The following is a 17839-nucleotide window of genomic DNA, read 5'->3' on the forward strand; positions in this document are numbered from 1 at the left end:
TGAATTAGTTGGGCCTCAAAGTCTTCACCATGCAGTCAACATTGGGAGAGCCATTTTAAAGGGAAAAATTCTATCAAGAAGTGATTATTTTATAAGGGCTCAAAAAGCATTTTAGTAAAGCAAAATTAGAATTCAAAAGATTTAGCATTTAAAAAAATCAATGTAGGTACTTCATTATCGATTTTAAATTATGTTTCCAATTATTAATTATTTGAAAAACCTAAGCAAACACATGAAATATTTGCCTTAAAATATGAGGCCCTCCTGATTTAGATCGATGAACTGAAGAATGACAGTGCAGGCCCAGCAGCTGTGGCCTCATCCCCAGCATTCTCTACTGCAGGGGGGTGTGCGCACGGTGGGGAGGGCTGGTTGGTCCACCTGGGCCTCCATATACTGCTCATTTCTCGAGTGGATGACTTCTCTACTCCCTTTGCACTCTCCCTCCATCAGAGTCCTCAGTCCCCAGGGAACTCACCAGATCCTTCTGCCCTAGGAGGCATTCAGCCATCAGAGCTGGCCCAGATCAGAGGGGCTTGCAGCTCACAGCCCACCAGAGAATTCCCGTTTAGGTGCATCAGAAATTGAACAGGCTCTTTGGCTAGCCCAGGAACTTCACCGTCAATCATGGTATTATTCCTCGGAGAAATATTTTCCCAATTTCAAAAAACCGGCTTTCAAAGAAAACTTTGGAACATAATGCAATTGAAAATTGCACTAACAGTCTGAAAGCTATTATGCTTCCTCTACCAAAATTAGCATCATGAGTCATTTTATTTTTATACATTGAATGTTATTATGAAAAAAATATGAGCAGCTACTTTATTTTTTATAAAGCTATCTTGTGAGCTTGATCTCATTTGCTCCCTGAATGTTGTAGACAGGAAAGGTATCCTGAGCTCCAACTTTCAGATGAGGAAACTGAAGCTCAGAAAGTCTACCAGCTCCAGGTAGGTGGGCATCTGGGGCTCTAACGACTCCTCATCTGTTGTCTCCCCTGCTCCATTTGACTGTCTCCTAAAAGCATTCATTTTATTGCTCAATCATCTGGAATATCCATAACCAAAATCCCTAGAGCTTTATCTCAACTTAACTGCCAACTGCAAAATGGTTCACTTCCCGCTGATGATGTGAAAGAATAAACACAGCCGCCAGAGACCACAAACAGTGTCAAATGATTTAAGACCAAAGCCACACCATTTTCCAACCTCAGCAAAACCATCTCCCTCTATTAATGAAAGCATATTCATTTTCTGGATTTGTGCCCGATTGAGACCACATATATGCCAAAACCAGAGCCCATGTGGTAACCCAAGAAGTTTCATATTGTCTCATGTATGATTAGTACAGCTCTGCCTGAGAAAAAGGAAACCAATTGTAAGATGCCACTATATACATGAAACCACTAGTTCCAAAACGTCCTAAGCATTTTCTTGGAGTTAAGGTACATGCATGTGAAAGTAATATTAATTCGCAATCCTCAGCAATGCTTGGTGCCTGGCTGTGGAGCCCATTTGGCACATTCCTACCATGAGTGTCCTACTTCTGCAGGAAATGGTTCTGCCCTCAAGCTCCAGTGCCCTACTTTGAGACTTTTATTTAACATTTGCCTATGTTTGTTATTGTTTCTCCATTTACTGACACTATGTCAGTTACCTTGGTAAAATGAGTAGGTAGCTGATTCTTCCAGTTGTGGCCATTATATGTATCAATACAGCTGAAATTTGAATGTCATCTAGACTACATAGAATGTCAGAGCAGTAAAATAAGGAAAATGGGTCTGAAAAAGATAATGCTTTAAGAACTGCAGAGTAGTAACACTGATTTTCAGAATTACATGTTAAAGTTAGTGACATTTCTTTATTGCCACAACTAATATGTCTACAGGGAAGAGATGAGACTGAGCAGATATGACAGCAGTTGAAAAGCAAATGGCTCTCCCCAGAAGCAGGTGGCATAGGAATACTTACTTCCCACACCTGACGTTCCTTCCTTGTGAGGTGACATTTCTTAGCATAATCCCCTGGTCACTCTCCACCCCTCACTTCCTGCTTGGTGAGCACAGGTATTCTCCTCTGCTCCTCCTGGGGCAGGCGTGGCCTGTGACTGGGTGGGCAAATCTGATTCAGGGGTTCAGGATTAGAAAGCACACCCACCTCAGCTATAAACTACATCCTTCAACTTTCTTCCCCATCTGCCTTAGTCTCTCTCTTATTTCTAATTCAAAGCCCAAGGCGTTACATGTTTGGGACCTCTGACTGCCTCCAAATCTTCAGGTATGCCATCCGTGGAGAGTCAAAGTTGAACAAGAGTTGCCTATATGTAGCCCTTTCCCAGGAAAGGGAAGAGTAGGCTCTGACTGCCCGCTCTCTCATGCCAGTTGGATGACTGAGTGGTCATTACACTACTGGGTATTCCTTTATAGGAAGGAAACCTCATAAGCAGAAATAGCTCCCCTTCCCACTAACAAATACATCATTAAAAAATTAGCAAGCCTAATAACCAAACTAAATACTGTGACAAAAAAAGAGACTCACCTAATCTCAAAAATAATATGCAAATAAGTAAAACAGTTAATTGTATCGTACTCATATCAGTTTCCCCCTTTTAATAATGTCCTACAGTTATGTAAGATGTCATCAATGGGAGAAGCAGGGTGACTGGGTAAATAGGACCCCTCTACTATTTTTGCAACATCTTGTGAACCTATACTGAGTTCAAACTAAAAGATAAAAAGGAAAGCCACACACACACAAAATACACAAAGATGAAATCCATCTTTAACTCTGTCATCTTAATTGTTGTGATTAATTTTTTCTTATCAGAAATAATTGCTCTTTGAAGCTTCAAGTTTTTTTTTGGTTTGTTTTTGTTTTTGCGGTACGCGGGCCTCTCACTGTTGTGGCCTCTCCCGTTGCAGAGCACAGGCTCCAGACGCACAGGCTCCAGACGTGCAGGCTCAGCGGCCATGGATCATGGGCCCAGCCGCGCTGCGACATGTGGGATCTTCCCAGACCGGGGCACGAACCCATGTCCCCTGTATCGGCAGGCGGACTCTCAGCCACTGCGCCACCAGGGAAGCCCGAAGCTTCAAGTTTTGGTAATTCTGACCTCACGTTGTTTAATAAATTTGTGCTGAGTGCCATCTACGTGCCATGTCCTGTTCTAGGTGCTTCAATAGATCATCTTGTTTAACTCGCCTGACTACCCTCTACCCCAGGCACGGCCAGTCACTGGGAGATGAGGAGGGCGAGGCTCACAGAATGTCAGAGCTGAACCGCCAGTTCAGGCCTATGCTCCCATCACTAGTCCATGAGGCAGCACTGAGCCCTGTCCCCGCTGGGCACAAAGCCAGAGGGACCATCAGGGCTCTGGAAGACGACAGTACCATGTGCTCAGGACATGGAATACACAATACAGGAGTGAACTTGCATTAGCCAAGGTGGGGAGTTTACTCTAGGGCTTAGAAATTGAAAAACAAAAACCCAACTATATCAAAACATCTTTTTTTTTTTTTTTGCGGTACGCAGGCCTCTCACCCCTGTGGCCTATCCCGCCGCGGAGCACAGGCTCCGGACGTGCAGGCCCAGTGGCCATAGCTCACGGGCCCAGCCGCTCCGCGGCACGAGGGACCCTTCCAGACTGGGGCAGGAACCCGCGTCCCCTGCATCGGCAGGCGGACTCTCAAACCACTGCGCCACCAGGAAGCCCCCAAAACATCTCTTAATTTAAAAGTGCAGAGATAAAGAAATCATTTAAGATTTAAAGAGAGTGTGGACAGACCCCCTGCAACAGGACGCGACCCCACCTGCCCACTCAGATTGCCCCACACAGTAGCGGAATTCCTCTTCCCCCGTGTGCTTGCCGTAGCACTTGCCAAAGCTGACCAATCCTTGCTCTTAAAATCTCTACCCTCTTCCACACACTGTCCTTTCTGAATTTTCTGGTCACTTCTCTTGTCTCTCCCTATTCCACAAATTTGGCCATTTTATGGAACCTGTCCTCAGCCCTCCTCTAGCCCTACTCTCTCCCTCTACTCTCCCCTTGAGTAGTATCATCGTCTTTCTTGACTTCAACGGTCAACTCCATGTAGACGACGCTAAGTCTGCTTTTTTGGCTTTACCTTCCCTGCTAAGCACGGGGTCTTCTCTCCAGTTTCCCACCGGACAGTCCCGCTTGGCTGTTCTGCTGGCACCTTAAAGTCTTACACGAGGGCTAATTGCATCATTTCCCTCCCTCCTCTCGCCAAATCAGTTCCCTTACGTAACCCTCTAATTTCTGACAATAACATTATCATTTTCTGAGCTACCCAGGGTCAAATCTCTGTTTAACTCACTCTCCTTTTCCCCACACTCTAGAGCCAAAGGGGAGGAGAGGGACTGCCAAGGGGTGGGAGGACCGACCTTCCTGAGAAAGTTCCGCTCAGAAAAAGGAAGAATTGGACAGTGGAGCTGTACTGAGCAAGAAGGGTGAAAGATTAGGACTTGAAGGACCCTCTGGGCGGCAGGTTTGGAGGTCAGAGAAGAGAGACCAGGTGTAAGACGAAGGAAAGAAACCACGTTATCTGGGGGCGGTGGGGGGTGCCAGACAGTTCTAACTTCAAAAATGTTAAATCTGAAGCAGGGAAAGAATATATTTCTCTAAGAATTGAACTCAAGACCAAGTGGGTCAGGCTGCAAAGAAGAAAAGGCTGGAAATACAAAGGAATCCATAAAAATAGGAACATTAGTTTAAATCAACCTGGGTTTAATAGTTACGTTATATACCTACAAATTACCTAACTGTAAATGGGAGTCCCTTGAGATTTTCTTCAATTACGGTAAAGCAGCTTTGTACATAGTGTCCCCAAGACACAAGAGGACAAATGAGACACCAGGGAAATTGGGGCTTGTTTGTGACTGTGACGCATACAAAAGACTCTTCTGCAGTCCCCAGAAAGGGGGCACGATGGAAACTACAACAGACTTTCTGGTGGAGGTGACTCCAGGAATTTTCCTCAGTTCCTGTATTATCCCCTCCCAATTGTTGGGCCTTATAAGCCAGAAAGGAACCCTAACACCTCCTGATAATCCACTGAGATTAATACTGACAAACCCCTATTTCGTCTGTGTCACCTCCTTAAGTGATGCAATTTAATGCTGGAATCTAGAGGGCCTAGCCTTTTATCTGGTCTGTATTTCTCTTTTTCCAGGTTTCAAGGAGCTCTCCCGAAAGCCTAACATTCTGGAATTTCGTGATCATGCACAGATTAACCTTCTTTACGCTAATGATTTTGCAGACAAACTCCCGTCTCCAGTTTTGCCAGACTGGGAATATTAATCCTTCCACTCAGTGGGAAGTGGTGCTGGTCCCTCTGAGCACCAACGATCATCCTCTCCTCAAAATGCTATTAAGCATCTGACAGGTAGAACTGAACTCGTGGAAGTACCAGAGTTTTGTCAAAGAATAGGGCATCAGAATACTATTATCTGGACATGCGGATCATCAAAACGTAGGCCCCCTGGGCTTCCCTGATGGCGCAGTGGTTGAGAGTCCGCCTGCCGATGCAGGGGACACGGGTTCGTGCCCCGGTCCGGGAAGATCCCACATGCCACGGAGCAACTGGGTCTGTGAGCCATGGCCGCTGAGCCTGCGCATCCGGAGCCTGTGCTCTGCAACGGGAGAGGCCATGACAGTGAGAGGCCCGCGCACCGCGATGAAGAGTGGCCCCCGCTTGCCACAACTAGAGAAAGCCCTCGCACAGAAACGAAGACCCAACACAGCCAAAAATAAATAAATAAATAAATAAATTTAAAAAGTAGGCCCCTACTGGCAGCTCTCTTGCCCTCCACTGCCTTACTAACCACCCAAAGCACGCCTGGCACAGAGCAGCCACCGCACAAACACTTGTGAAATCAATGTCTCTTGATGTCAGTGGTGCAGTAATAAACATATATGTACGTGTACACAAATACATATACGTAAGAAACAATGCAAAGGAAACTTTCAAAAATCTCAACACTTCAGTATTTTTTCCTCTAAGCATCACTGGCCCCTATGCTGTGGAGGAGCTTTTTTTCCTTTCGTGCCCATTCCTTGATCTCGATGCTTTAGCTCCATTATAATCAGTCTAAAATCTAATAACTGCAGCAACACCTCTTAATTGGGGCTGCTGTGTGTGAGATCTTAACCCTCCAATCCATCCGTACCACTGACACACTTTCCTCCTGCCACATTTCAGCTTTTCGGCCTTTATCAGTTTAACATCTTGCGCATGCCCGCCTGTCTGCCACTCTGATCTCATCTCCTCCTCCCCTTGCACTGACCTCCAGCCGCTCTGTGTTACTCCAAGCCTGCACTCTGCAGCCTGGTATTCGAGGCCCATGACCGTAGCCTCTGAATCTCACCTCCCACGCCTCCCCCACGGAACTCTCTGCTCTGGACAGACATACCTTTTCAGCAGCCCCCAAACACACCGTATCCCTTTTCCTCGGTGACAGTTTCCCAAATCCTACACAACCTGCAGGACCCAGCTTCACACGCCTTCTACTCATTCAATGGCCTCCAACAGGGCTGCTTTAGGGAGACAGGACGACTCTAGCACTGGGTCGGATGGCAGAATGCACAAAGTTTAACAGCAGTTAAAGTCATAAAGGAGAGGAAGTCCTGCCCTTATCTTTTTGTCTTGCTGTGTTCTCTCTGGCTTACAGACATTATTCTATTAGTACAGCCGCAAGTCATTTATTTATTTTTTCAATTGAACAAAGTTGCTTTTAAAAAATGCCTTGAGCTAGAGTTACCGGTTCTGAAGGCTGGTGTAATTGAACAATTCGGCCCATGGCCAGATCTGTTGGGGTGAATGTGCACATGAGCGAGCTGGTAAAAAGCCAGTCAGTGCGACACATTCGCAAGAGTAGAGATTTTCATCTGTTCTTATAGTGAAGTCAAGTTGCTTACATTTTTATCATTTGGATGATACAAAACAGTTTTTCTTTGTTTTAATTAAACACAAGGGAATGTCCAGTTCAGGGGATTCTGCAAATGAAATACCCTAAAACAACATCTCCCTTCCCCCAAATTTGTAAACGTACATACACATAGTGACAGTGTACAGTTGACACAAATGGCTCTTGGTGACCACAGCAGGAGCACGTTCTCAGGTGGAGGCAATAATGGGCCCCTTTCTCCTGCTGGACTGGGATGTGGGCTGCTGACTGCGCTCCTGAGAGAGGCCTCGGGCTGTGTAAGCCCCTCCCCCGCCAGATCCCAGGCAGGTTCAGAGGAAGGCTCTGGAGATGATGACGGTGCCTGGTGAGTGGGGGTGGGCAGCGAGGAGGGAGTTACTACAGTGCCCTTTCCCCCACACCCTAGAGGGACGCAAGGACCTCGGGACAAGAAAGGGGCATCTGACCCACTGAGTCAGTTTGTGTGTGAGGACGCCGAAGCAAGGGAAGAGGGAAAGGAGAGGAGCGTAGGGAGAAGTGCACTGTACATACTGGCATACCAGAGGTCCTAGCTCTGGATTTGATGTATTTTGGGTCACAATAATACTCAATTCTCCTTTATACCAACTGATTTAATTATATATTTTTATTCTATACAAATACATTTATATATTTGTTTTTATTTTTAAATTTATAAATTATGTATAAATATATAAATGCATATACATATAACCAGTCAGCACTCCTATCTGTAGGTTCCGCATCTGCAGATTCAACTAACCACGGACAGTGTACTGTATCCGTGGATACAGAGGACCGAGTATGGGACCTGAGCATCTGTGGACTTTAGTATGTGGGGCAGGTCCCCCATGGATGCTGAGGGACAACTATATATATATGAAAGAGCTTTTTAAAACAAGACAAGAATTCCAAAAACTTTTACATAAAAATTAAAAGCAGACTATCTCAATGGAAGAATGGTTGAGAATTTGAGGTACATCTCCATCACAGAATATTATGCTGCCAATGAAAAGAATAAGTCTATTGAGTTTTTTTACTGTGTATTGTTAAAATAGAAAAGAGATGTGCACAGAATATTCCATTTTTGAAAACCTATGAGTGGGGTTTCCCTGGTGGCACTGTGGTTAAGAATCTGCCTGCCAATGCAGGTGACATGGGTTTGAGCCCTGGTCCGGTAAGATCCCACATGCTGTGGAGCAACTAAGCCCGTGCACCACAACTACTGAGCCTGTGCTCTAGAGCCCGCGAGCCACAACTACTGAGCCCACGTGCCACAACTACTGAAGCCCACGTACCTAGACCATGTGATCCGCAACAAGAGAAACCACCTCAATGAGAAGCCCGCGCACCTCAACGAAGAGTAGCCCCTGCTCACCGCAACTAGGGAAAGTCCACACACAGCAATGAAGACCCAACGCAGCCAAAAACAAATAAATAAAAATAAATTTATATAAAAAAAGAGAAAACCTATGACTGTATTAAAAGGTGCTGAGCACATCTGTGTGAAGAATATTGGCTAACAGGGAGAACCAGGAGGAGAAACAAGGAGGAAAAGAGGGTGACAGGAAACAAGCAAAAACAACTCTTAGAAAGAGGAAGTTCATGATAAAAAGCAAGAATTATATAAAATTATACATATGTAAGTGTATATAATATATATGCATGTAAAATGCATGGAAGAATGGTTACTAAAATGTTGGAGGTAGATTATCTAAGGGTGAAAATAATTCAGGTGATTTTTACACTCTTCCTCATACTTCTTTTTTTGCATTTTAACAAGAAACATAATAATTATATAACCCAAATAACTATTTTCATTGAGGGAAAAATTTAAATAACTCCATAACACTGTCAGCATGAAAATAATGTTTCTTAAGTCTCCCTAGCCAAAAGGTGGCACATCCAGTAGAATTTTGAATCACTCAGAACTAAAGGAGGTTTTCACAGTCTTTTCTGAAATGGAGACAGACCACAAAGTCCAAAATTAATAATTATCATATACACTTTAAGCATCTTTAAGGCAGGGCCTAAATCTAATTTTTAGCACACTTTCCCCAAGGCTTCGAGCACGCAGTCCTTGATCAAGCCCCATTAACTGACAAGCACATTTCAAATCTCATCAATTATTACACCAAAGATGCTATTATCTGATATACAAATGCTATTAAAGAGTAAAATCTCTTCTAAAGAAGAATACGAGACCTGAAGCAGCTCCAATGAAAATAATTCAACTATGAAATTTAATCTGCCGCAAAAGAAGTAATGAAACTCTAACACATAACACATTTTTTCTTCCTGCCCTGGTCATACTAAATGTATCTGGCTTTGCTACCGCCCTCTACACATGCCCTCAACAACTGTCCACTCAGTGTCATTAAATTCTGTTTTCTTTATTGTAGATACAATATTTATGATATAAGCTACCAATCTTCATGAACAATCTCCAAGCTAGACCTGTCTTAAACTCTGAAAGTTAACACTCTGCCTATTAAAATTCTGATTATAACATGCAATTGTTTTGAAGAGGTGCTAATTTTTCATTCTTCCAGTCTTGCTTTCTCCGTAGGGTAGTGGAAATAGATGTCTACATGCTGGAGACCTGCTCCGTGAAAAGCCATGGAATAGCCTTTCCAGAGGAAATGGGCACACACGGGGCAGAGGTGTGGCTAGGGCTGCCACCCTGATCCCCGAGGCTGGGCACCCTCACCTGGCTACAGATAACAGCCCAACTGTTTCCCGATACACCCACTGGCAGGTAAGTGGTATTAGACAACATGAAGACTAACTTTACACGTCTAACTCTTTCAAGTAAAATACTTACTTGGACTAACAAGTGGCCTGAATTAGGCAAACATGTACCAGACTTCTTGGTGTTCTCGTTTATTTGTGTCATCAAATTCATCAATATTTCTACAGCACCTTTGCCAATCATTTCATGAAGAAATCCTGGATTTCCAGAAATGAATTTGATCACCCCCATGCAGTATAAGAAAGCCTCGGTGTTAGCTTGCAGCTCTTCACTTCTCAGGACCTCCAATAACGATTCTGTCAAAAAGATGAATTATTACAAATGGATGAGTAGAACAGCTGGAAAGAGAGATATTAAAGCACTTGTATGTGAACATCAAATACGATTTGTAAAATGTTAGCCAGAACCTACATTCAAATGCTTGTGAAGAGTTGCTCACATGGCATAAACAGGAAAGCTTACTTTTAGCTAAGACATATCTCTGTAACAGTAATGACAGCAAAAAGATGGGATTATTATATGTAAATAAGAAAATGTTCTTTTAACTGAGTGCCATTCCTTGCCTTTTTTTTTTTTTTTTTTGCGGTATGCGGGCCTCTCACTGTTGTGGCCTCTCCCGTTGCGGAGCACAGGCTCCGGACGCGCAGGCTCAGCGGCTATGGCTCACGGGCCCAGCCGCTCCGCAGCATGTGGGATCCTCCTGGACCGGGGCACGAACCCATGTCCCCTGCATTAGCAGGCGGACTCTCAACCACTGCACCACCAGAGAAGCCCACCATTCCTTGCCTCTTATTAATATTTGCCAAACTTTATTTTTGGTTACAAACAGTTTGAGTTATTATAGAATAACTAATAATCAAAGCAATTTAAGAGTTAAATTTCAACAAACCTTTAAGAATATACTGGTTGCTGTATGAATGGAAAGTTAATCAAGATAGGAACTTTTAAAAGTATCTCAACAGTAGAAAGGGGTGCTTCGAATATAACATCCACCCTTTCCCAAGACAACTTAAAGAACATCCATCCAAATAACATACAAGTACTAGGTTTTACGATTAATCCAGGCAGCTCTGATAAAGTTAAACATGCCTATCTCACATTAATTTTTATTAATGTCAATGTGATCATCTGTCAGAACCTTTCTTTGTTTTTAGTCTCTTACTCTCAATGAGCTGATTCAGTGTTAGAAATTTCTTTCAGTACTGGCTTTGTCCCTGTCTGCTGGGATTAAAAAAAAAAAAAAAAAAGAAAGAAGAAGACCATTTATCCTATGTTGAAAAAGAGGACTTAAAGCCTTTTCCATGTTGCTGCCTTCTCTTAGATCAACAATACTAATTCATAAAAGATTTCTGTTTAGGTAACTATTTAAGCATCTTAATTATTTAAGGGTATATAAAGAATTACACATTATTAGCTAGATAATTAGAATGTATTAAAATTCCTCTACCTACATATTTGAAACACATTTGACACACTGTGATGTCAATTTTATACAACAGTTATAGATGTTTTCCCAGTTCTAATCATTCCTACTATATCAAAAGATCAAACATTTCAATTATGTCAAACACTATTAAATGTATTTTTTCTAGTAGTAAAACCAAGACCAGGAAATGAATTTTTAAATAGGAACCACTTTATAAATTATATATTATTACTACAGGCATTTTTAAAAAAATAGCAGGCTATCCTCCTAGGTTCCAAAGGATACATTAAGTGAAACATGGAAAACATAAAGGACAGAGAAAAAACAGGCATCACCTAACTTCTGCATATTATGAGAAAATAAAATATTCCAGTTATCATTAATTATAACTTTGCTCTCCAAACTTTTCATTCATACTCAAGTACAACATTTGCTCAATGGTAGTGCTGAATAATACTCACCCAGAATGCCATCATTTTGAATCAGAGAATCATTCTTCTCACTCCTGCTAATTTTAAATATAAGCTTGCAGACATTAAGAAGATTCTTTCCACTCACTTTAAGCTGCAGAGAAAGAAATCACATTTCCACTGCAGGGAAATAAAGATATGCCATAATTTTTAAACATAAACATCTAATTTAAAAAGTGCGGCAAGAGAATTTTTAAAACATAAATAAAAGTTCTAAGGAAGTCAACTTTCAAAAGTTTTAGCCTCATATTTGCCAACTATGGTATCTAATTAACTCACTTATAGTAAACAATGTAAGTGATATTTAGAGTAAGCACCTTTTAATGATCAGCCTTTATTTCTTACTTCATAAAGTCTCATGCTTATATGTGAAATTATTATTTTTCAAAGAATATATGAGGAAAAGGGGGGGCTGATGTTGATAAATTTAAGTAAATGGAGTAATTGCCTTCCACAAAAGTAAAGGAAGATGGATACTAAAATTTCAGATTAAACTAACCTAGAAAAGAATACATCATGGAGGTGAAGGAAAGAAAAGAAAGGGGGAAAGTACAATTATATTTATCATTTGTATAAAATAAAATGAAAAAGTAATATTCTTTGATTAGATAATACATATGTATTTATTACAATATTTAAGCCTATTTCTGGAATGTTTTGAGAAAATCGCAAGTAACGTTCAAAGGTTAAAATTACCTTCTAAATCACAGAAAAATATTCAAGTAAATTAAGCAATAAGGAAGTATACTCTTTAAAAGAAAAACACAGTATAGGAGGACTGAATCAAATGGTCTAAATTAGCTGCATATTTATGTAAAGTAGTAAAAATTAAAATAAAAAATCCTAAATACCCAACATTTAAGAATAATTTAATAAATTGTGGAACATCAATACTATTCATATTAAGCAGTCACAAAAGTGTAACAGTGAACACCATGCATAAAAAGACATAACCTACTGTAAGATAGAAATACCATGTGCCCTCATTGCAAGAGTGTAGAATATATTTGTAGGAATGAGGTCATCTGAACAAATAAATATATCTCTGTGAAAAGGATGGCATATAGGTCATTATTTTATAATTAAAAAGTATCCTTAAAAAAAAAGGGTCTTCCCTGGTGGCACAGTGGTTAAGAATAAGCCTGCCAATGCAGGGGACACGGATTCGAGTACTAGTCTGGGACGATCCCACGTGCCGCGGAGCAACTAAGCCCGTGCGTCATAACTACTGAGCCTGCACTCTAGAGCCACAACTACTGAGCCCACGTGCCTAGAGCCCGTGCTCCACAACAAGAGAAGCCACAGCAGTGAGAAGCCCGCGCACTGCAACGAAGAGTAGCTCCTGCTCGCCGCAAGTAGAGAAAGCCCATGTGCAGCAACAAAGACCCAACGCAGCCAAAAATAATTAATCTAAGAAAAAGAAAAAATTCCTTTAGAAAAAAAGTATCCTTAAAATTATCTTCAATATTGTTTACTTATTTTTTAAATTTTATTTATTTAGGGCCACAACTACTGAAGCCCGCATGCCTAGAGACCATGCGCTGCTACAAGAGCACTGGCTCAGTAGTTGTGGTGCACGGGCTTAGTTGCTCCGCGGCATGTGGGATCTTCCCAGACCAGGGATCAAACCCGTGTCCCCTGCATTGGCAGGCGGATTCCCAACCACTGCGCCACCAGGGAAGCCCTCAATATTGTTTATTAATGAGTTTTCAGCTAGTAAAAAAAAAAAAAGATAATGGAATTTGTCAGACATATTTTTAAAAGATTCATTCTATATTTGATCCACAAATATTATTGAGCTCCTATTGTGTACCAGGCACTGTGCTGTTTGCTGTAGGAAATACCAAGGTGAACGTGGTCAGCCCCGAGCTGGAGAGAAAGGGGGAGGTGAGTATTATTCATGGAGCAGCTTCTGTCTGCCCCTCTGCTCTGGTGCTTTTCATGACATCTCAGAGCAAACCCTGCAAATTAGCTGTAGTCATTCCCATTTTGCAACTGAAGAGTCTGCTCCTCAGACAGGCCATGTCATCTCATCTCAGCATCACCTGGGTGTGTATTAGAAATGCAGAATCTCAGGACCCACCAGCCGTACTGAACCAGAAGCTGCATTTTACAACTTTGCCAGGGGATCGTGTGTACATTCAAGTCTGAGAAGCTCTGTTACGGAAGGCTCAGAAACTGTCACACGTGGCAGAATGGAAATTCTTTCCGTTCTCAGGATGAAAAAAGGAAATGGAAACTTAAAAAAAATGTTTTCAATGTTTAGGTATTTTTAAAATGTTGTTTAAAAACCTAGGGAAAAAAAGCTGACTAGAGAGAAAAAAAATCTGCATCAATGGAAATATATATTGCCCTTTATATCTGGGAATATATTTTAATCTGTTGGCAATCTTCCACTACATTATGAGCCTTTGAGGTCAAAACCATGATTTGTTACTCTTTCTACATGTGGAACATAGCATCTGCTATGTACTTCGTGGAACTTGCTGAATAAATGAATGAATACACTAACCTCACTCCCCACTCCAAGTCTTATATTTTTAGGGAAAAGTGGGAAAGAAAACAACAACAACAACAACAAAAGAACACCTGGTATCAGAGTTTTCATTAAAAAAACCCCAACAAACCCCACCATTTCCAGGCCTGCTATAAGGTCAGTTTACATTCAGAGCAAATTCCTATACCTTCTCTTTTGGTAACTGTAAAATTATGACTTTGAGACCAAAAAAGACAATAAAACATTAAATTATATGCAAGGAATACAGACTACCCTGTATAAAACAGCACTTGCCCCAACACAGGCCATTCCCTTTACTCTGCTTTATTTTTTTCCCACAGTGCTCATCAGCCCCTTTAGCACTTGAAGTGTTTACTCTCTGTCTCTCCTGCTACATGGCCAGCCTGCAGGGCAGGGGTTATTTTATTCACTTTCATTCCCTGGCACAAAGTAGGTTCTTGCAGTGGGGTAGTTCACCTTTATGTTAAACATAGGAGTTTATTTTATTTAAAGCCAATTTGGAAAATTAAAGAAAAGGGAAGTTTAAAAATCACTCATAACACTGCCACTATATATAGCCACTGTTGACATACTGCTATTTCTTTTCTGTTTTTCCCCCTGTATAGGATGTTAGATTGTCCTCCCTTCCTGAATGTAGTTGCTTTCACACTGTATATATGTTTGTACTCTAAAAAAATCTTAAAATAGGCAGATATATTTTTGTAAGATTTTTTTGATACAAAGGTTAAAATGAAAATGGCTATCTGGCAAACCCCACTTAACCAAAGAATGCAAGAAATCAGAACTAACATTAAACTCACTGGATTTTTTTTAACTATAAATAATTTTAAATGTCTGAATTATAATATTAAACTGGTAGATAAAATCTTAGCAGAAGTTATTTAAAAAAATTTTACTCCTATTATCTTCAGTTTTTTGTCAAATTTTTTTTTCTTCAACAGCTTTTTATGATGTCCTTTAAAAAAATTTACATAGAACCCCATTACCAAGGTCTAAGGGAAGCGATGTCTTGCCTGGAGCATTATAGAAGATTCACGTGGCAAATGGGAAGTGGGACTTGTTGGTCGATCCTGGCCGCCATCTACACTCGATCAAAAAGGACAGCCCACCCACCTCCGCACTCTGGACTGTAGCCTAGTGGTCTTGCCCAATTCAGCCAGGCGGTCAGTGTCATGGAAAGGGCTTTATCTAAACGTATGTTTCATTCAGAATGTGTTCACTGCCTGGCAGATCGCAGCCTTTTGCCCTAAAATATTTAAATTGTGCCGTGTATATAATTAATTTGAATGGTGCCTTTAATAACCAAGATGACATTTTCTCTGCAGAGCATTAACAAATTCATGGCATTTTCCTTCTTCCTTTCTCTCTCTCTTTTATTTATTTACTTACTTGGTACAGAGCACAATGCCTAGGATGAAAAACAAAGGCAGTCCCTGGGCAGCTGGTTGCTTGGGTCCAGCCCAGGGCAGCTACACCAGTAGAGCCCTCCAGCCTCACACTGGGGTCTCCTGGGCCAGGAGGTGCCCCAAATCCAGGGCTGGAGAAGGAACTGGGCAAGCGTGCAGTTATCTTTTCATCTCTACTTATAACTTCTGACTTTAAATCCTCCCTGTGGTTTATGGTCTTTCTGTTTCATTAAAACTGATCCATTTTCATCAATGAGAGGGGATTAAACTACTACGGAAATCATTATTTCAAGGAAATGTTGCTTTCTGCATCACATCACAGTTTTTACAAAGAGGGTGAATAGTTTAGGGTGGCAGCTAAATAAGAACGTACTTCTCCAAAACACTGCATGCAATGTGTAGTCAGAATATTCTGCTCTTTGAAACACTTCAAAGTAAGAAATAGTGGGCACCCTTACTAAACTATTAGTAAGTATGCCAACACTTACCTTCACTGTGTACTTTAAGATTTTAAATTACATGAATTATGGGTGTTAATAGCTTTTACTTTTATGAAACCAGGTAAACAAAGCTTCATTCATTTGTTTTAGCGGCTCTCTTAGAACGGTCTCTAATAATTGTGTCTTATCTTTTGGTTCCAACTGTTTATGGCTGTGACAACAAAGGGCTGCCTGCCCTCAAACAATGATATCATTTTGCTTGAGACAGAGCTTCTACATACTTTTATTAAAGGTGTCTGGCCTTTTCTTCTAACACCTCACAGGAGCCTTCTATGACCACCAAGCAGCTGGTTCTGTTTCACACAGCCTCATAAAGCACCTGGCCACTATGACCGCAGCCCAAGTTATCTGAAGTTATTTATTAAATCACGTGATAGAACCAAGCACCCAGCAGAAACCACAGTCTGCTCTCCGATACTGATCTCCAGTCAGGTTACCTGAGCGACTGTTTTGACTGTGTTTGCCTGTTGTCACTTTTTTTTAAAAAACCTTGCCACAGTCCATGTGTAAGCGTTTATTTGAACATTTTATCTGTACTCAGCCTTAGTTCCTTAGATGGTACTTTCTGGTCAAAATTCTGGGATGTCAGTTTACCACCTTAATTTTTTTTCAAGATTCGAAACAAACACACTGCATTTCTAATCTTCTTTGTAATATTTACAAATAAAGCATTAAACAGAACTTTTACATGCTACAGTCTACAAGACCAGAGGAAGGAAAAACTTACTGCTAGAATAATTTTTGCAAGTTTAAGGCTCAGCATGTCTGAGCCAACATCAACAAGTTTATATAGGGTCTTCAGGAGAATACTTCTTCTCTTAAATTTACTTCCAAGCATGTTTCCTTCCTCTAAAGCATGGTGAAGCTGTGTGCAAGCAGCACAAACCGTTTCAATGTTTTCTTCTGTCAGGGCAAAGAGAGCAAAGCAGAACTTACTCATTGAGGTCAAGTTTACAAGTGTGTCAAACACAGAAGGTGTAAGTAAAACCCCATAATTAGTTCCCCGGACATCTTCAAATTCCTGAACTATGTTTCTTTTTTTTTCCGTTTCTTACCATTTCCAACTACCTGATTTTTTTTTTCCATTTTGTTGCTCCATCTCCTACCATGTTGACTTCTTTACTAATCAGTTAGCTTATCTAAAACACACAGCCTTTCAAAGAGTGTATTGAGAAGCGGAACTGCACTATCTCAGCTGCTCTCCTTTATTCCTGATGAGCCACCCACCAATGCTCTGCTCAGAAGCATTCCGCTCACGACTCTGCCGTCGACCCTCCGCCACACAGTTCCAAGGGCCCAGAATGTTCTCCTTACCCTCGTCCCTACTGATTTTGGTCCTTCAAGGCTCTGTTTACTTTCTGGCTCCTCTAGAAAAGGTGTATCATGCAACATTCAACAAATACTGTTATTTTTCACATATATATGCATGTTGTGTTACATGTCCAATGCCCTCAAATAGATGTCATGCTAAGTGAGTAGGAACCATGTCTGACACATCTTTGTACCGATAGTGCATGGTGCAGTGAAAATACTGTACTGACAGCCTATACCACAGTTTAATGCAGATTCATTTTCTAATATGTCTGTTGATAAAAACGATGATCAACGTTTTCCTATGAGACTAATGCTCATTATCTGAGAAAGGAAGGCGCAAGTGGAACAAAATCTCAAAATGTCACCACATCCACCATTATTTGGAGGTGCGTATTAGCAAAGAGGATAATAAAAAGAAGACTTTAGTTAGGAAACGGGAGACCTAGACCACTTCATTTTATAATTGGGATTCTGAGGAAAGCAATTTTTGCAAGTGGTAGCCCTACCAACAG

General features: G+C 41.3%; 1 protein-coding gene across 1 annotated transcript in view; it reads right to left on the reverse strand.

Annotated features, from left to right (window-relative positions):
* Positions 1-17839, reverse strand: part of ARMC2 (armadillo repeat containing 2) — a 188257-nt gene that overhangs the window by 45212 nt on the left and 125206 nt on the right. Inside the window, exons 9-11 of the mRNA XM_060167399.1 lie at positions 16741-16916; positions 11581-11683; positions 9766-9989 (exon numbers count right to left, since the gene is read on the reverse strand). Coding sequence (XP_060023382.1) covers positions 9766-9989; positions 11581-11683; positions 16741-16916 — 503 coding nt within the window. The remainder of the gene's footprint in view (positions 1-9765; positions 9990-11580; positions 11684-16740; positions 16917-17839) is intronic.

The sequence above is a fragment of the Lagenorhynchus albirostris genome, chromosome 12, assembly GCF_949774975.1.
Source record: "Lagenorhynchus albirostris chromosome 12, mLagAlb1.1, whole genome shotgun sequence".
Classification (NCBI taxonomy): Eukaryota; Metazoa; Chordata; class Mammalia; order Artiodactyla; family Delphinidae; genus Lagenorhynchus; species Lagenorhynchus albirostris.